The sequence below is a fragment of the Phocoena sinus genome, chromosome 10 (assembly GCF_008692025.1).
Source record: "Phocoena sinus isolate mPhoSin1 chromosome 10, mPhoSin1.pri, whole genome shotgun sequence".
Lineage (NCBI taxonomy): Eukaryota > Metazoa > Chordata > Mammalia > Artiodactyla > Phocoenidae > Phocoena > Phocoena sinus.
This window is the reverse complement of record NC_045772.1, coordinates 83,024,239-83,045,580: the sequence shown is the minus strand read 5'-3', so window position 1 is coordinate 83,045,580 and position 21,342 is coordinate 83,024,239. Positions and strand designations below refer to the sequence as shown.

General features: G+C 39.9%; 1 protein-coding gene and 1 pseudogene across 5 annotated transcripts in view; one reads left to right on the top strand and one right to left on the bottom strand.

Moving 5' to 3' along the window:
- Positions 1-902: 902 nt before the first annotated feature.
- Positions 903-21,342, bottom strand: part of BCAT1 (branched chain amino acid transaminase 1) — a 109,379-nt gene continuing 88,939 nt past the window's right edge. For all 5 annotated transcript variants that reach the window (XM_032645898.1, XM_032645896.1, XM_032645897.1 and 2 more), the window contains 3 exons: positions 20,085-20,225; positions 16,131-16,205; positions 903-7,110 (listed from right to left, as the gene is read on the bottom strand). In XM_032645898.1, the coding sequence (XP_032501789.1) occupies positions 7,069-7,110; positions 16,131-16,205; positions 20,085-20,225 (258 nt within the window). In that variant the 3' untranslated portion in view covers positions 903-7,068. The remainder of the gene's footprint in view (positions 7,111-16,130; positions 16,206-20,084; positions 20,226-21,342) is intronic.
- On the top strand, positions 10,988-12,013 carry LOC116760431 (annotated as a pseudogene).

Genomic DNA, 21,342 nt, shown 5'->3' with positions numbered 1-21,342 from the left:
ACTGCTGTCTCATCTGATAAATCATATAAGCTCCAGTGAATGTATGTCATCACCCGCAGGAATGACAGGTCTATCTATCTTTGTCGCTCTTGTGGGATTTGAGCATTGACACTGTCAGAGAACTTGACTAATAACCTTCACCTGGACCTTCCAAACTCTGCACGTAACTTCTTGATAAAAATCTTGATAAAGGCCAATATTTTCACAGGTTGACAGGGTCGGGAGAAGAGGGTCACTGAGCACTTTGACACTTTTAAGTTCAGTTTACAGTAACTCCTCGAGAAACCTTAGGTTTTGCTGCACTTGCAATTGTTGGGACAAATCACAAGAAAATGAATGAAATGTGACCCTCAGAGATACTGCATCTGGCTTTATTCTCTCAAAGATATGTGCTCATGACAGTAATTTATACACATCACTGTTTGACGAAAAGGACACATCATTGATGTTCTCTAAGTTTAAATCGAATGCCTTTCACTTTATACTGTGTTTTATTCTAAAGCCACATATGTGTGTGTGTTGTTTCATCAGTGAGATTCATGACAGTGAATGGGAAGAAATAATCCATTCCCCTTATTCTGCTCAAAATGCAAAAGACAAAGCTAAATTTTGCTAAAGACGGATCCATACCAGAGGAAAGGACAACTCTTAAATGCCCATTGAATTTCTTATCCACGTGTTTGAAAATGTGAGACATATTTAGACTCTAGCCAGGGGTATGGTTTCAGGTCTTTCTGGTGTGCTTAATTCCTTCTCTCTCTCAAAGTCATTTTGGTTTAAAAACACCACACCACATTTACATCCCATGACCAAAAACCTTGGAACATCAAAAAAACAGTAATTGAGCATTATTATTTTATGCATTCAACAATGCTGATTTCAAGAGACTACACAAACAGGAATCCTTGAAATTGTTTTATTGATGACAGAATCAGTGTATAATTTGATGAGGATTTGATGAGGAACCTGCGAACAATAAAGAATATGTCTATTGCCAGCAAAATACAATTATTCCAGGTCCTTTAGACGTAACAAATACAGTTCTTTCACACCAGATGGTTCATACGTAACAAAGCCATTTAAGAATGCTTAATTGTGCTTCTACAAAACCTTCGAAGAATGAGGTAGTTTCCTTTACCCACCATATTTTCCACATTTCCATTATTACGCTTTCAGTGAGCTTAAATCCTTTAAACAATTGCTCATGAGAACCAAGGCTTATTTATAAAATGATTATTTCTTTCTACTTGATTATCCTTAAAGATAATCTCAAGAATCACTACACAACCAGAGAAATTTGAGACAAGCAATGCCTGGGGCTTTTTCATTACAATCAGACTTACGATGCAAGAGAACACATTCTAAAAATTCCATTGTTAAGCTGGTATTCTCCCATTTCTAACTATAAACTGATTTAAAAACTACTTCCTCACACTACTTTTCTCTCAGCCACCGTATCAAGTAAGCACAGATTCTTCAGCCTAGGGGGTTAGGCTCCATTTATTGGCTAACTATGGGATCATGCATTCTTTTATGTCAACAGGGGACCATCTGCAGAATTTATAGGTGCATACAGATTAGCCAGCTTATCCTTAAAATTTCATTCAGAATCTACTTACTGCCATATTCTTGAATACCAACACTCTTCAAACACTTATCAATGAAGTAGAAATTGAGGCAGGTTATCTGTATTCCTGTCTTGACCCTGAGAATGACTGTAATGACCATTGTGAAATTAGCTTGAGGAAATCGCAGCGTGTTGTACATTTTAGTTAAAAATAAAATGATAATATTCAACTAATTTCCAAATCAGTTAACCTTCACCAAGGAAAGGGGGATGGTGGCAAATAGTATTCCCAAGGGGAAAGAGAAGTCACCATCTACTCCTCGCCACTTATTCTTTTATTCAGTCTCAAGAAGCTTCACAGATCTTAAAATAAAATGGTTGAAGAAATGACAAAATAGGTCTTTATAGACTATGCAATTATAAAGTCTTAACCATATTGGTAGTAATCTAAAGTAGTTCCCATGTAACATGACCGTTAGATCATTATCTCAAGATTATCTGATAAGCTGACCACTATATTCAGTCACTTTCTAATTGGCGCTATTTGTACTTGGCACCTATGTTGAAAGATCCCGACGGCTGGCAGAATGAGGAAAAAGAGCTCTCTTGGACAGCACAGAAGCAAGTTCGACTTTTTGCCTCACTTTCTCTACTACCATTTGTTCTTCCTCTGACATCTTCTGTAGTTAAAATTGTCTCCATTCAATGATGGGTAACAAGGAACCTAGCCATTGTGACAGTGGACATGTAGAGAAAATACATGTCAATGATAATACATTTTAATTCATTCCCGGACCACAGCTCACAATATTTACCATCCCAACAGTGGGTTCCATAGGTAGAACATTATGTAACTCATGTTTTAGACCTTATTAATGGGTATGTGGTATGCAAAACAAACTTTCAGACAGAAAGTATACAAAGATTACTTAAAACTTCAATACTTGTTTCCAGCAGATTTTAAAGACCACCTCATTTGCTAAGACTGAATTTCATGCCTTTATCATTCACTAAAGCAAATATGTTTACATATATCTCATCCCAGGGAATTATTTACCTCCAAAAACTTGATATGTTTCTATTCTATTGATATGTTTCTTTATCACTTCCTCAAATTAATATCTGAGGAGTTTTTTACTATGGTATGTATACTGAAGATGGAAAATAAATCACATTCTTCTACCTTTGTATTTTTAAAAGAACTTTCTCACGATGATAAAAAAGAATCTCTTTGCAATACTTTAAATGGCCTTTCTTTTAAAACCTCAAACTGTGAAAAACTGTTGTATTAAAGTTAAGTCTTCCACCTGCTATTTTCTGAGTAGCTGTAATCCATCATTTTCAAGCCAACAGTCTCAACAGTTCGATTCATAATTGACATTTTCCAGAAAAAGTCACTCTAGGAACATTTTGTTTATTTCAATAATACCTGACTTTAAGATCAGCAAGGATGCTGTAACCTGAGGTGTTCTTTTGTTAGATGAACCATGACGACTTAACATGGCTCCAAAGGAATGCAGTTAACAAATGTATCAGGTTAGCAGTAAACAGTAAACCGGGAGGTAATTCACACCAAGAACCCCTAAATACTAATCTACTGAGTGAGAGGAAAGACAGGAATGGAAAAAAAGGACATTATTTCTTTTAAAAATGAGATGAAAATGTTTATTGTGATTTCTTGATAGCACACCAATAACAGAGGTGTGCTCTGGCCCTTGTCTCCTTATCATCTAACTGTATTAAATATTACTTTTATACCTAAAACTTCAAGTAGGAGAGTATAAACTCCACGAGGGTAATGTCTTTATACTACTTATTTTCTAAAACTAACTTTCTAATCCCTACTGTGAGTTGTGTTAGACACCTATTTGTGGGTACTCAATCAACATTTCTCAAGTTAACTGATCCAATTAATTATAATCTCTGTGATCTTTGTCAATTAATAAGTAATGCTTATTCAGAGAGTGGTACTCTGCCTCCTCTTGTTGAGGAGATATCTGGAAAACAGACAGCTGAACAAATTCTACTTGTGGCAAAACAAAGTGATAGGTGTTATAAACATCTACTAAAATTATGTGCCAGGATTACTATTTATAACTTAAGTTTTTGCATATCCTTAATCCACATTAAAGGAATAATTCTTTGATCCTATTTAGAATCAGGACATGAAATCAAAGAGCCCTCTTACAATGTTTCTCTAACCCCTGTCTAAGCTTTAGTGCATCTCATGAATGTTTATTGCTCTAAATATTTTAGAAAATATCACTCATTGACAGTGAATGTTGTCGTTTCCTGCTTAAAATATTTTTCCCAATCATAAGGGTAAAGTGAACATATAATTTTAAAAAGGAACCTTTAAAGGAAAAAGAATACAGTGATTGAGCACTAAGTGGGAATGGGGAAAATAAATAAGCTTATGTTGGCAGCCAATTTTATAGCACAAACTCCCTAAAGCAGAGCTGAAACCGAAGCTTTAATAAAGTTCCTACAATTCTTTTGACCAAGATATACTCATTAATTGCCTTTAAGTGCCCCAGAGTACTCTGATTTCAGGAAAGCTAGATATGATAGAGTTTTCACCCAGGGTGTATAATGTAGGCTTCCCAGATCTTCCGGAGGGCTGACATTCCCAAGTTAATAGAATCGATGTGACATTGCGCTTTCTTGCTACCTCTGATCTTTTTTTTTTCTCGTGACAATCTTTTGAGAACAGAATAACGGTGTTTACCAGGTAGAAAAAAAAGCGATTCCCTAACAAGTTTTCTCAGTCATTTATTCCTCTTTCCCTTTCCCTTTTCCTCTGTACTTTTGAAAGTAAAGGTTTGATTAGGTATTACTAGTTTATTCAGTCCTGCAGGTTCTGGGGAGCACGATACACATCCCTGAAATGGACTCTTCTTTTGGTGCATCGTGAGTTGAAGCCTTGATAAATGACTGTAACAAAGAAAATTCCTAATAGCGAATAGCTTTAGGAAATGCTCAGGTTTTGTCTAATGCCTGAAAGCTTCGTTTTAAAATCTTGGTTTCTACTGATGTGTTTTGAAAAAGGCTGATGAACTTGGTCTGAAGTGTAAAAACTGAAAAAAAGTGGAAGGAAGAGAACACGCAAAATAAGTTAATCATTATCATTTTAAGTGCCGCCAGTTCTGTTTATATTCACGCACATGTGAACTGCTGAATCCCATTTGATCGACCCAATTAAACATTAACTAATTGCAGCCAATTATGCAAATATCAGCAACAATATTAATTTGTTGATCTTTTTGAGCAGATTAGCCTCACATGTTCCTAATGCTAGCCTATCTTACGCCTTAAATGATCAATTAGTGTTGCGATAACTAAGTCTTGAGGAATGGATAATTGCCTAGTTATAATGTGCCACTCTTGCTGTATTAATCCACTGCAATTAAACAAATAGTGCACAAGGAAAAGAGATGTGCAGATGTTCCCTTTAAATCTATTTAACAAGTTAGTGTCAGGGTCAATTTCCTGTCTTATTACTTAAACGAGAATGGCAGATTGCGTCCTCTGTTTTAGGAGACCTTGTTTCTTTAAACGTATATCCTTCATCTTCAGAGTCTGGTAGGAAGGGCTTAAAATGCTCTTAAGGTCTGATGAAAGAAATCACACAGACATAATGTCAGGACATATTGTTCTCGAACTCTTACAACGAAAACGTCTCGCCATACTAAATTCAGAGATGCAAAGTATAAAATGTTTTTGTGGCAAATAGATGACTTCCATTTCTCATAGGAATGTTGAGTCTGGTTATTATGGGCTACTTGACAGGTTAGGATTACCTCAAGTCATTTCTAGCCTACAGTATTGAAAATGAGGTCCCAGGATTTAGCCAAGGCAAATGTCTGCTCTCAGAATGCTGCTTGGTGAACACATTTGTGCAGAGGGTAGTTAAAGCACTTCAGCCCGACCTAAAAAGAACAGACTCTCCCAAGACTTCAGATCGCCAATTAAAAGCCCCCTAAAAGACATTTTTACCATTCCTTTTCATCTTATACTTCCCTCATTTTCATTTCACCGTTCCTATCTAAAAAGACTCTATGGCCAAAAGTCTTGGAAAAGAATCAAAGCCCCATTTGCTATGTGCTGCTAAATGCCTTAAGGAAAATTTTCCAGCACGGCAAAACTTTTAGGACTTTTTTCCTTGCTCTGAAAAGAGGATGAAATATGATCAGCAAGATGAAAGTTATTTGGACTAAAGGAAACCAAAATATAATGTCTGAGAGTTGACCTTCCAAGGGTAAATGTTTTCTATCAAGATTTGACTTTCCCCTAGATAAACCAGGATACAATTTTAACTCGTGGCTCCTAAACAAGGAAAATATCATCTATAATCACTCTCCCTGTACCCTAACCATGTGCTTATCCAATCCCCATTCAACAGAAATGAGCACCTATAAAACCAGAGTATAAAATCCAGAGTATATACCTCTTTGCTTTCTATCAAAAAACTAAATATGATTTATTTTGTACTTAACACAACACTTCTGTGTTTAACACGAAACATATATCATTTCCATTTGGTTGGTATGGTATCACGATCTCTCTAGAGCTATTACTTTAATTCCAAGACAGTCTTCAAATAAAGACAATATGAAAATTGTTAATTAAAAATAAGTGAATCATTATCATTTTAAGTGCCGCCAGTTCTGTTTATACTCACGCACATGTGAACTGCTGAATGAGGTAAATACAAAGTCAGAATCGATCACAAATTCTAATAAAAGAGGTTTCACAATATAGAAACAAAGAAGGTACACTTCTATAGAAGGTACATGTTCATCCATTCCTTGTTATGTGACAGGCAGGGGAATACAAAGATCTATAAGGCACAAGACCCTCAGTCTTGTAGTGAAGCCTGACTGCTGATTACAACACAATGTGGAAAGGGCAGGGGTGGGCCTTGCTGATGCACCAGGAGAGCCTGGCGCAGACCGGGACACCAGGAAGGAGGGAGAGATTTTCCCTAAGACGGACTTAGGGGACCTGGAAAGAAATATGAGGGGAGGAAACCCAGTTTCTCAAAGTCTTGATTTAAAAACAAAAAACAACAAACACTTTCTGAGGATGAAGATGTGTCGCAGGAAATGGTACCTATGCAATTTACTCAGATCAGCTTTCAAACACAAAAACACTCACTTGGTTGAGGAGCAGAACATAACTTATGCTAAAGAATAAACACTTTTTTATCTGATTGAAGGACCAAGGGAAGCACTCAGGTTATGGAGGAAAATTCTACGCTTAGATGGCTTCCATTCTCATCTTTCTAGAGAAGGTAAGGTAAGCTTCTAGGAGCAAGTTTATAAACTACCACTGGGTGACTGCAATTCATCTTCTCTGGCACGAGGAAACAATCGCCCTGGTAACACTGATAATACAAACTACATTATGCACAACAAAACAGGTAGCCAAAGAAATTTCTCATAATTCAAATGCAACAGTCTGTCCCAAGAACACACAAATGATAGCCTGTTCTTTTCCATTCAGGATACTGTGATTGTCCAATCACTCTCTTCTCTTCCGTACTACAACAAAAGCAAGAAAACATGTTTCAGTGTAAAAACTCACAGCGCAGGAACAGCTTATAAATAAACTTAATGATATAACCAACGTTGTACAAAAGGTTCACTTCTGTTTTGAACATTAAAAGCATATTCACATTGAAAGTAAGACTGTGTGTAAATAAATACCTGGAAAGAATCACAAATTTTATAATTACTGTGGAGCTCAGATTTATAGCTGGTATAGGTCCCTTACATATATGCCTTTTCATTGCCATTCTGTATTTAGCGTCTCAGATCATGTCCCCTTTCCACATGAATTGCCTCTTTAGTACTAATATAACTTGAGTTGAAATGAACACAAACAACAGAATTCCTGAACTGGAAAGAACATTAATGACCATCTAGCATGCAGGGGATGAGCCACATAAGTGGGGCTCTGGATTTCACTTCAGAGCAATTCCACTTCTACTGGTTTTATATAGTGGGATTCCAGGAAAGGTTTCATTTGTAGAAAATTTCTATGGCTTAAAAATCAAGTGTGAAGAGCAATGAACTTTTTTTTTTTTTTTTTTTTTTTTGCGATACGCGGGCCTCTCACTGTTGTGGCCTCTCCCGTTGCAGAGCACAGGCTACGGACGCGCAGGCTCAGCGGCCACGGCTCATGGGCCCAGCTGCTCCGCGGCATGTGGGATCTTCCTGGACCGGGGCACGAACCCGTGTCCCCTGCATCAGCAGGCGGACTCCCAACCACTGCGCCACTAGGGAAGCCCCTGAGCAATGAACTTTTAAGCCCAGCTTCTCATTTAAGGACACTGAGGCTCAAGGAAACTCTTTAAAAAAAAAAAAAAAAAATTGTATTGAAGTAAAGTTGATTTGCAATATTGTGTTAATTTCTGTGGTACAGCATAATGATTCAATTATACATATATATATTCCTTTTCATATTCTTTTCCATTATGGTTTATCACAGGATTTTTTTAAACTTTTTATTTTATCTTGGAGTATAGCCGATTAACAATGTTGTGATAATTTCAGGTGCACAGCAAAGGGACTCGGCCACATATACATGTATCCATTCTCCCCCAAACTCTCCTCCCATCCAGGCTGCCCCATAACATTGAGCAGAGTTCCCTGTGCTATACAGTAGGTCTTTGTTGATTACCCATTTTAAATATAGCAGTACAGGGGCTTCCCTGGTGGCACAGTGGTTAAGAATCTGCCCGCCAATGCAGGGGACACAGGTTCGAGCTCTGGTCCGGGAAGATCCCACATGCTGCGGAGCAACTAAGCCTGTGTGCCACAGCTACTGAGCGTGCGCTCTACAGCCTGCATGCCACAACTACTGAGCCCACGTGCCACAACTACTGAAGCCCGCGTGCCTAGAGCCCGTGCTCCACAACAAGAGAAGCCACTGCAATGAGAAGCCTGCACACTGCAACAAAGAGTAGCCCCTGCTCGCCACAGCAATGAAGACCCAACACAACCAAAAATAAATAAATAAATATAGCAGTACATCACAGGATATTGAATATAGTTCCCTGTGCTCTACAGTAGGACCTTGTTGTTTATCCATTCTATATATAATAGTTTGCATTTGCTAACCCCAAACTCTCAATCCATCCCTCCCCCACCCCACTGCCCCCCTTGGCAACCACAAGTCTGTTCTCTTCTAGGAAGCTCTTAATCACAGCCCAGTTCTGCCTCTATGCAATGCTATTCCTTCTACATCACAATGTCCATGTGCTGGGTGCCTCTTAAAGAACTTTGAAGACCTCAGAGGGGACTTCCCTGGTGGTGCAGTGGTTAAGACTCTGTGCACCCAATGCAGGGGGCCTGGGTTAGATCCCTGGTCAGGGAACTAGATCCCACATGCATGCCACGACTAACATTACGTATGCCACCGCTAAGGAGACCAAGAGCTGCAACTAAGGAGCCTGCCTGCCGCAACTAAAGATCCGGCACAACCAAATTAATTAATTAATTTAAAAAAATAATAAAAAAAAGACCTCGGAGAACAGAATCTATCAAATTGGTAAAAAAAAAACTGGAAGCCAGGAATGGGTCCACCTACAACCTTCTGGTTTACATGAAAAGGAGAATGAAGGAAGCCCAATGACTATAAGTGACTTGCTTAATCCACATCAGAAAGGGTTGCCTAAAGACGGTGGCCCCCCACTGTTGACTCTGTTGATTAATGATGAACGCTGGATAAAACATTCCCGAATTCTGCCTGATTTATAGATGGTGGTGACACAACTTAGGGGTAAGAGCAAAATATATGTTTTATTTTTCTTATGTGGATTCCCATTAATACATCAGACACTTTAGTCATTAATAATAATTGGGCATCAGCATATTGACATTTTAGCAGATCTTGTTACAAAACTTGATTCATGACCACTATAATTTCATCTTGAATCTCACCAGTTAAAGTGAATTTGCTTTCAATTAGTTGTTTTAGTTTTAAAAACAGTCAAGATCAATTTTCAATACAATGACAGTCATAGGCTGTGTAATTCTATGAACCTGCAGAATATGTGTTAAGGTTTCTCTCTCTCATCCTATAATTTATGCTTTTATGTAAAATCATAGCATTCCGAGATGTATCCAAGAGATGTGATAATACAGGTAATTCATAATATCCAGACCTAGGTGGTTAACAATCACCTTTCATTTCAATGATGGATAACATCATTTAATTTTCCAAGGCAAAATAATTCAGAGTAGAAGTGACAGATTTTAGCAGGGATAGAAATTCTTCCTCAAGAGGTGTCCAGAGAAGCAGGGGCAAGAAAACACTCATCTGCCTGAGCCAGGCTGTCCTTATCCCACTGGCAGTGTCGCTAACACAACCATAGTGGCAGTCCCACACCTTTAATGTTTGCAACGCAGCAAATCAAATCGAGCCTGTAGGATGGTACTTTGAGTCCACCTGGAAGGCTCAGTGTGGTGCGCAGAATTTTTATCTTTTCATCAATTCCAATTAGAACACTGAACTAAAACATGACTAACGACAAGCTTATTATTTGCATTCAATGCACGTACGGCAAATTTTACAAGGCCTTCGCTAAAAGACTTTCTACATTCAGCAGAAAATTCTTAGCAACATAAAAGGTGAATCTTCACATCAGGTACTTACTCTCCACAAGGCCAAAAAAAATATAATCAGCACTGCTCACCAGGTAGCACTTTGCCATCCTGGTTCTAAATCGCATTCGATGGCCATGCAAAGTTCTGTGATCCCGTAACAAGGGGAGAAGTGTGGATTAGGGAACAAGGAGGGGCTGGGAAGCTGGTCAAGGGACTGAGCCACCAAGGCAATCTGGAATGTTTACCAAGTCTGCACACGAAAGGGGTGGGACTCTTAACTTCCAGAACTAGAGTCATCAAGCTGTTCCACTGAAAACAAGAAAAATACAGTAACAACTAATGGTCATTTATTCTTACAAAGTTGTAGCCACTGGTGGGAAAACAGATTTTTCAAATTCTATCTGGTGACGTGCAATCAACACAGATCCTGCTTCTATCCCATTCAGCTTCCCTTATTTTAAACTGTGGAAGATGTCCACCTCTGGGTCTTGGCAATCACTCCTCCCACTTTCTGAAATGGTAATAGTAGCACTGCTAGTTAGTCAAACATGCTACCCTGAAGACCCGGGTTCCAGCTTTTATCTGATCTTGACAGCAGTTGATGTGTATCTCACTTTGAAAAGACCTAAATCAGATTCTCTGAAGGTTTTTTTGAAAAATAATTTGACGTTATTCAAGACCTTCCTCCCATCTCTTCTCAGAATGTGTTAATATGCAAAAGGCAACACATTTTTACTCTTTAGTACTTGCTTGGTGTGTCAATCACCCATTCATTCCTTTATTTAAGAAACATTACTGAGTGTGTACTATGGCCCAGGCCCTGTACCTAATACTAGGTTTACCAAAAGAGAATATAACAATGCCCACCCTCAGACAACCACGGAACAAAGGTAAGTGTGTGACTAATTAGAACATAATATAAAGGTCATATGTGGGGCATCCCGCGCGGAGCGGAGCTGCAGCTCGGTCTCCTCCGCCAACCCTCCCCCTCAGGCGCCATCCCTCCTGCGGACCAATAGATAAGATCCACTGCGGCTCGCGCCCCGGGCAGCTCACGGGCAACCGGACCTCCAAGGCTCCCCGCGGCGACGGCGACGTGAACTGAGAGGAGACAGCCGGCGCTTCCCCCGCTCAGGTCAGTGGACCGGAGGACGGCCACGCGAAAAGCCATGCAGACTCATCCCCCAAAGGTGAAGGGAGTCGCCCCCCGTGAACGGAACAGAGGAGGCAGCCGGGGCCACTGGCGATGCCATCGAGCCGGCACCCCCTAGCCAAGGCGCTGAGGCCAAGGGGGAGGTCCCGCCCAAGGAGACCCCCAAGAAGAAGAAATTCTCTTTCAAGAAACCTTTCAGGGCTTCCCTGGTGGCGCAGTGGTTTAGAGTCCGCCTGCCGATGCAGGGGACACGGGTTCGTGCCCCGGTCCGGGAAGATCCCACATGCCGCGGAGCGGCTGGGCCTGTGAGCCATGGCTGCTGAGCCTGCACGTCCGGAGCCTGTGCTCCACAACGGAAGAGGCCACAACAGTGAGAGGCCCGCATACCACAAAAAAAAAAAAAAGAAAAAAAAAAGAAACCTTTCAAACTGAGCAGCCTGGCCTTCAAGAGAAATTGGAGGGAGGGGGCAGGGGGCATCCTTCTGCCTCGTCACCCACAGAGGAAGGGCAGGAGCAGGGGGGTCGGTGCCTGCGGCGAGGGAGGCACCGCCCAGGGAGGGAAGGCTGCCGCCACCCGAGAGCCAGGAGCCCCAGGCCACAGGGGAGAGGCTGGTGCGGGGCCGGGGAGCACAGCCATCCACCGCTGGAGGCCCTACACCAGCGGGCGGGCAGAATGAGTAGCTGGGTGGGGGCAGGTGGGTGGTCTCTAAGCTGCAGAAAACTGCACTGTCCTTGTGGTCACTGCCTGGACCTGGTGCCCTGGCTACCTTCCTGTGCCCAGAAAGGAAGGGGCTGTTGCCCCCTCGCCACGTTCCCTCTCTTCTCCCTCCTGTGGATTCTCCCATCATCCACCTGGTCTTCCCCTTAAGGCCAGTTGAAGATGGTCCCTTGCAGTTTCCCAAGTTGGGTTAGTGATGTGAAATGCTCCTGCCCCTGTCCCTGCCTCCTTCCCTGTCCCCACCCGTGCAGAAGGCAGTTGCTAGTTTTCTTCCCCAATTCTTTTCCAAGTAGGTGGTGTTTATTCCCCAAATCCCCGAGCCCCATGTAGGGGTGGCTATACTCCCAAACCCTGAGTGGCTAGCCTTCCCCCGTTGAGTTTTTACTCTCATGTTGTGCCTAGTGGCCCCTGGGCTGGGGAGGACACTGCCCCTGTCTAGGTTTTTATAAATGTCTTACTCAAGTTCAAACCTCCAGCTTGTGAATCAACTGTGTCTCTTTTTTGACCTGGTAAGCAAGTATTAAGCTTTGGGGTCGAGGGGAGGTACGTGATGTGAAACAACTTCTTGTTGTCTTTTTTTCTCCCCTCCCATTGTTGTAAATAACTTAATGGCCAAACCCCAGATTTGTACTTTTTTTTTCCCCTAACTGCTAAAACCATTCTCTTCCACCTGGTTTTACTGTAACATTTGGAAAAGGAATAAATGTCATCCCATAAAAAAAAAAAAAAAAAAAAAGGTCATATGTGATCATCCCAGGGGCCATGGAAGCTGGAGGATGAAGCAGCACTTAAGTGGATGAATATGTGTTTGTACTTGGGGAAAGGGACGCTGTTCAAGAGACTGAAAAGATTCCTAAAGGAGATGTGTCTCGAAGGATAACCAACACCTTATCAAGTGGGAAAACTGTAGAAGATACAGAAAGGCAGAAAGGAAGCAGCAGAGAGCAGAGCATATTGGATGACAGAGAAGACCCCAAATGGCAGCGACAAAGGTGAAGATGATGGGAACTGGAATAGTAAAGAGCAATGGGAGAGAGGGGAAACATGGGCAATGTGGCGATGTTCTCCGGGTTCAAATTTGGTTAAGTATGAACACAGAAGTGTTTTTCTTTGTTGCATTAAAAAAAAAAAAGAAGAAAGAAAAACAAGACTTCCCTGGTGGTTGAGAATCTGTCTGTCAATGCAGGGGACACAGGTTCGAGCCCTGGTCGGGGAAGATCCCACATGCCATGGAGCAACTAAGCCCGTCCACCACAACTACTGAGCCTGCGCTCTAGAGCCCGCATGCCACAACTACTGAAACCCCCGGGGCCTAGAGCCTGTGCTCCACAAGAAGAGAAGTCACCGCAATGAGAAGCCTGTGCACCACAACGAAGAGTAGCCCCCTGCTCGCCGCAACTAGGGAAAGCCCATGCGCAGCAATGAAGACCCAAAACAACCAAAAATAAACAAACAAACTTATTTAAAACAAAAACAGAAGAATCCTGTCATCTGAAATGTCCCCCTCCTAAGAGGTATTTGTAGGGCAATCTAAGATCCAGGGAACGATGTGGATAATTAGCCAAATGGGATGAACACTCAACCTCAGAGATTCTTACTTGTATACAGAAGTACACAAGTCAAATAAAAATCAGATCTGTGGTTAAGAAGGTATCTTCCCTCTAGGTCACACTGTAGGAACCTTGAGGTTTCTTGGTTATTGTTGCTCTCTTCTTCAATTCACCAGAGCACTTTGGAGGAAACATCACCTTTCCATGCAATGTCAAAGAGATCAAATGTAAAACATGATGCAATTCTACGCTTCTTCCTCAATAATTATACTTCAATTATTTTTCTTGGAGAGAAACAGACAATTTAGTAGCTTGGCTGACAGCACCAATTTGCCAGCTTGTAAGAGAGTGATTTCGAAACTGTAGGTTCCATGCCCACAGGCACAAAATAATTGAAGAAGAAGAAAGTGGTGGTCTTAGATTCCAAATGGATGGTCCTTTGTTACTTAACAATTTGGAACAGATTTGGTGCTTCTGGTTTGCAGTTTAATTCAGAATCCTTGTATTATCTCATGTATCCCCTTGTTTCCTTGTTCAGTGTGAAGCTCTGAACGTATCATTAGTTTTTAGTGTTACTACCATTTATACTTTACTACCTAGAGTATTAACTTCTTGGCCACAAGCACCAAGTTATATAGAGCATATACACAGGTAAGAGGAAAATGGTCTATTTCTTCTCATTTTCTGCATCATATATATAACTTTTATTTTTAAACCTTTTGATACGGTCTCACATTTAAATTGAATAAATTTGTCTTGCGTCTATATCAGTGTGCTTTGACCTCTCCAGTTTTTCGGTCACTTTTTCCACTACTCTATCACCAGCACCTGGAACTGCCTCTGGCACACAGTTTGTGCTCAATACTATGTATCTGTTGAATGAATGAATCAAAAGCATTCACTTCCCTCAGCTACATTCCTGGCTTCTGTAATCTTATCCAGACAACTCTAAAAATAAAAATACATGAACCATGCATGCAGAAATTTTTATTAAATTTCTTCGAATTACTTTGGATTGGTTCTATGTAGAAACCAACTCTGAATAAATTTTAAGTCTTCAATGTTAAGATATTCCTTTATTTAGCTTACAGAAAATTCCTATAGAACACTTCTATTGAAGAGTGTAAGACAACTCATTGGTTCTAAAAGCACAATAATTCTTTTCTTTTAATGCTATAAATTTTGCATAAAAGTTGCTAAGTCTTCAAAAAATAGCATTTTCATCCAAAGTTCTCTGTAGGGACCTGCTGCTTTCCCAACCAACTTTACATTTTTGCTTACTTTTTAAGACCCCACACCATTTGATGTCACCCAATCTATCAAACTTTATTTCACATTTCAATATGAATCTCAGCTCCCTCGGGTATTTTCACTGACTGGCAACGATGGCATCCGGGCTCAGCAAACTTTAGAACAATATCTTTTACAGGTGACCCAGGTTTACCTGGTATACGATATGTCTACCTAGAAAGACGCTTAACTGCCTGATGACATTACTGTAGATTGTTGCTCAGAAAAAATAGGCAAAACAAAGTTAGCAGTATTAAAAAATAGGTGTGCACACTCTTTGACCTGATAATTACAATCCCAGGAATTTATCCTAAGGAAGAAATCAAGGATGCACTGTTTATAATGGTGAAAGAATTTCCAACAACTTAAATGTTCAATAAGATTTCTTTAAAAATTATGGTATACAACATAGTGGAATTTAATTAAACTTTATATGTAGAATTTTAAAATTTATTGATACGAAAAAGCAAATGATTTATTAATTGAAAAAAAGCAGGTTAACAAAATTACGTACGATCCCACTGTCAGAAAAATATCTATCTAAAAATACATTGAGTGCTTACAAAATACTGAAAGTTGAGATATCAAAAGTTAAGTGATTTTATCTGTGATGTAATCACAGGTAATATTAGTTTTTTTCTGTGCTTTCTTCTACTTTAAAGTCTTTTCTTTTATAAGAAGTCTGTTATACTTTTCATGAGATTTTTAAGTGTTATCAAAATTTATATACTTTTTAAAAATGTTAAGTAATTGAGTCCCTGACTATATATATATATATATATATATATTTTCCCCTTCTTTCCTTCCTTTTTTTTTTTTTTTTTTTTTTTTTTATGCGTTACGCGGGCCTCTCACTGTTGTGGCCTCTCCCGTTGCGGAGGACAGGCTCCGGACGCGCAGGCTCAGCGGCCATGGCTCACGGGCCCAGCCGCTCCGCGGCATGTGGGATCCTCCCAGACCGGGGCACGAACCCGTGTCCCCTGCATCGGCAGGCGGACTCTCAACCACTGCGCCACCAGGGAAGCCCCTTTTTTTTTTTTTTTTTAAACTGTGTATCTTTTTACTCATTTCTGCTTTGCTCATGCCCACACATACTATACTATTGGGAACATCTTCCTTAAATTTAATTTGTTGACCTCAGATGGTAGCACTTACTCTCTTCTCTCCACTGAGAGAAGTATGATTTGGTTCTAGGCTTTGAATGAAAAAAAGACAGCATTTTAAAAATAGAAGCCCTTACCTGAATATCAGTCAATTTGTCCAAGATGCGGCTTGCAAGCTTAGGCCCATTCTCCATAGTTGGGATGTGTATAGTCTATGAAAGAAAACCAGACACGAAATCATTTGAGGATATCCACGTACACAGTAACAACAAGTAAGAAACTCAGCAGTTTTACTGAAATAAGGAATGGCACTATGGTAACCTCATTATGGATGCTAGCTCCTTATGCCGAAGATTCTTTTCTATTCTGAATTTGAATAAAAATGAACTAGCCAGTGATAGGTTGTTCGTTTCCTACCAACTGATTTCAGGGCATAACTGGTTTATATGCCAGTCTTCGGGCTGATGTGAGGAACCAATGAGAAGCAGGGGTACCTAGAATAGGGGCTAAACTTAAAGAACCCTACCTCTTCCAGCATCCTGAGAATCTACGAGGATGAATGATTAGCCTCCACATCTAACGCTCTTGGCAGGGAATGAGACCTCAAAAGACAGTGTGCCGCAAATTAAAGCAAGTCATTTCAGGAACATAAATTGAAGCAAGTCCGTATCTTCACAAAAGGGGTTGCCAAATCTGTCTGTTCTAAGCCAAACTTCCAGGGGCCACAAATTCCACGAAGTTGGACAGCATGGTTAAATTCAGGGCACAGAGATTTTATGTGCCCTAATTTATACTTTGAGTCATGCCCAATCATGCCTCGCTGGCTTGCAGGCTTTTCATAGTTTGATTTTAGTAGAGAGTCCGTACTCTTACTTTTCTTATTATGCCCTTTAGGATAATAGGATAATTCAATGTACCTTTTGGCTCTGAATGGCTCCCTAAAACAAAACCATAAAAATGTGTTAAACTTTATTAACTTACTTCTAGAGGAGAATAACTGGACTTTAAAAATCTGACCTAATGACAACTTTAGTTCATTTAAAAAGTGGACTGATAATATATTACCTAGATACTACCATAGTAAAATGTGAAACAGTAGCTTTATAATCAGTGTAAGCATTCATATATAATAGAATAATTCATCTCCCTTGAAAAATCAATCTGTAGATGGAATTATGTCAGGAGCCAAGTTTGAACATCTCAAGCAATCAAGCAACCACCATTAAAATTAGCGGAAAAAAAAAATCAATCCACCCAGCTGAGGAAAAAATAATTATAATGTTGAATTTAAAAACCAATAGAATAGGGGCTTCCCTGGTGGCGCAGTGGTTGAGAGTCCGCCTGCCAGTGCAGGGGACACGGGTTTGTCCCCCGGTCTGGGAAGATCCCACATGCCGCAGAGCGGCTGGGCCCGTGAGCCATGGCCGCTGAGCCTGTGCGTCCAGAGCCTGTGCTCTGCAACGGGAGAGGCCACAACAGTGAGAGGCCTGTGTACCGCAAAAAAAAAAAAAAAAAAAAAAAAACCAGTAGAATAGAGATAAACCCATGCACATATGGTCACCTTATCTTTGAAAAAGGAGGCAAGAATATACAATGGAGAAAAGACAGCCTCTTTAATAAGTGGTGCTGGGAAAATTGGACAGCTACATGTACAGGAATGAAATTAGAACACTCCCTAACACCATACACAAAAATAATCTCAAAATGGATTAAAGGCTTAAGTGTAAGGCCAGACACTATAAAACTCTTAGAGGAAAACATACACAGAACACCCTATGACATAAATCACAGCAAGACCCTTTTTGACCCAGCTCCTAGAGAAATGGAAATAAAAACAAAAATAAACAAATGGGACCTAATGAAACTTAAAAGCTTTTGCACAGCAAAGGAAACCATAAACAAGATGAAAAGACAACCCTCAGAATGGGAGAAAATATTTGCAAACGAAGCAATTGACAAAGGATTAATCTCCAAAATATACAAGCAGCTCATGTAGCTCAACATCAAAAAGACAAAGAACCCAATCCAAAAATGGGCAGAAGACCTAAACAGACATTTCTCCAAAGAAGATATACAGATTGCCAACAAATGCATGAAAGGATGCTCAACATCACTAATCACTAGAGAAATGCAAATCAAAACTACAATGAGGTATCACCTCACACCAGTTAGAATGGCCATCATCAAAAAATCTACAAACAATAAATGCTGGAGAGGGTGTGGAGAAAAGGGAACCCTCTTGCACTGTTTGTGGGAATGTAAATTGATACTGCCACTATGGAGAACAGTATGGAGGTTCCTTAAAAAACTAAGAACAGAGCTACGTTATGATACAGCAATCCCATTACTGGGCATATACCCAGAGAAAACCATAATTCAAAAAGACACATGCACCCCAATATTCACTGAGACACTATTTACAATAGCCAGGACATGGGTGCAACCTAAGTGTCCATTGACAGATGAATGGATAAAGAAGATGTGGCACATATATACAATGGAACATTACTCAGCCATAAAAAGAAATGAAATTGAGTTATTTGTAGTTAGGTGGATGGACCTAGAGTCTGTCCTACAGAGTGAATAAGTCAGAAAGAGAAAAACAAATACCATATGCTAACACATATATATGGAATCTTAAAAAAAAAAAAAAAGGTCATGAAGAATCTAGGGGCAAGACAGGAATAAAGACACAGACCTACTAGAGAATGGACTTGAAGACACGGGGAGGGGGAAGGGTAAGCTGGGGCGAAGTGAGAGAGTGGCATGTAAAATAGATAGTTAGTGGGAAGCCGTCGCATAGTACAGGGAGATCAGCTCCGTGCTTTGTGACCAGCTGGAACAGTGGGATAGGGAGGGTGGGAGGGAGGGAGACGCAAGAGGGAAGAGATATGGGGATATATGTATATGTATAATTGATTCACTTTGTTATAAAGCAGAAACTAACACACCATTGTAAAGCAATTATACTCCAATAAAAATGTCAAAAAAAAAAAAAAAGACCAATAGAAGCGACTTCCCTGGTGGTGCACTGGTTAAGAATCTGCCTGCCAATGCAGGGGACACAGGTTCGAGCCCTGGTCCGGGAAGATCCCATGCCACGGAGCAGCTAAGCCCGTGCACCACCACTACTGAGCCTGTGCTCTAGAGCCTGTGAGCCACAGCTACTGAGCCCATGTGCCACATCTACTGAAGCCCACGGGCCTAGAGCCCGAGCTCTGCAACAAGGGAATCCACTGCAATGAGAACCCGCTCGCCGCAACAAGAGAAAGCACACACGCAGCAACGAAAACCCAATGCAGCCAAAAATAAAAAGAAAACAAAACAAACAAAAGCCCCCAAAACCAATAAGCATTTGTATTTATTATGAGTAATTTAAGCCAATTCACATTATAAAAATAATGCCCACATGCCTCCGAATTATGAAGTTAGATGATGATGTTAACCATAAGTATTGGAGTGTGTTGTAAAGAGGAAAGTAAAAAAACTAACAAGAAAATGGATCTACATCACATATAAACAAGATTAATTTACTAGGAGGAAATTTCTTCTAACTAAATGCTTGAATTCCTTCTGAAAGATTTTAGTAAATGCCATGAGGTTTGCCAAATGAAAATTTTTTATGAAGTGGTCTAATTAATGATGATGACGATGATGAAGATGAAAAATGTAGGAGTTGATCATTCAAATGAGTTTCCTTTAATAATTTGCTATTCCTACTCCAGTAGTTCAGAAGTACTTTTGGAAACCAGAGACTGAAATTTCACTTAGTTGTAAAACCTTCCTTAGTGAGATGATAGAAAGAAATAAGTGTAAGTCTAATGGTACATCTCCAATCCCTAAACTGATGTAAGGCAGGTATGATAACGAAGGACAAAACTGTTGGAGTTTACAGGAAACCACTGGAAAGATGAGTAAGTCATTTGCTAACACAAGTTCATCGGGACAAACTGCCACAGTTAACAGAACGCTAAGTTATTTAAAAAATCCTTCGCATCCTGGGTCCAACTAGCACTTTGTCCACATATTTAAAGAATTAAATTACACGCAAATGTTTGAAAATGATAGGAAGTGAAGAAACAGTGTCTTACCTCACCCTTGTACAGTATATTCGAAACTGGGCAAACAACACAGGCGGTACCAGAACCAAACATCTCCCTCACGCGGTTCTCCTCCACGGCTGTGTTCAGGTCGTCCATGGTGAGGTACCTCTCTGACACCTTAAATTCTCCCTGTTTGGAATAGAAATAAAAATAAATATATTTTTAAGGAAAAGGCATACAAAAAATGCCCGGTGGTACGGACCATTCTACTTTACATTCTGACTGAACTCAGATAATGTCATAATTGTCCTTAGAGGGAAAGGTGGAGAGATTGACACCATCCTATTGAGAAACACCCTGAGATGCTAAGCAACCTACTCCAAGGTCACAGCATCTTTAAATGAGATGATGAGAATAGAAAATATAAGATCAGCATGACAGAGTACATGGTATGTTTTAATACATGCCTGCTTTTCTGCCTTTTATTTGTTATCATGGCCAAAGTCTCACAAGTTGATGCACCCCAAGTGCTACTTAATGTGCATTCTAAACTCTATTTATCATAAGAGAAAATATATTATTATCTAATATTAATAATTATAGCCACCATTTATCGAGCATCCACCACATGCCACGTTCTCTAATTTTTAAGGTGGGTAATATCATCCCCATTTTACAGATGAGGAAATTAAAGTTCAAGGAGGCTGAGTGACACCCTGAAGGCCACACAGCTAGTAAATGGCAGAAACTGCATTTGAACTCAGGTCTGAAAATGACTGGCTCCAAATTTGGTCCTCTTTCTACTGTTTCTTTTATGGAGTAGAAACAGAGACTGAATTTAAATATCTGAAACATTTCATTACTTTAAAACATAATGTATTTGGACTTTATTTGAGAAATTACATTGTATATTTTTTCTTCCTAAATTCACGGATTCAGTCCACTTCACAGCAGCAATCCTCTTCCTTCTCTCTGGTGCTGTATTAGGTTGATTTGAATCATAGAATTACTGGTATACCCGCTCATCGACTTCAGCTGAACTATTTATTTGCTCAAGGATAGGAAGTGGAAAAAAAAATCTGATGCTTTTAAGCTATGTTTAAACTATCTGTTTAATACCCATTCTTTAATCTGTTTAACTCTCATTCTCCTATGTTAGTGGTTAAAGTTCAAAGCTAGTCAGGAGGCTATCTGAATTAAGGGCAACAAAGAATGAATACATTTTTAAAAAATAAGATGAGAGTATTTTTTAAAATCTACAAATCCACAATAGATAAAAATGGAAATCACAGCCCTTGGAAAGATT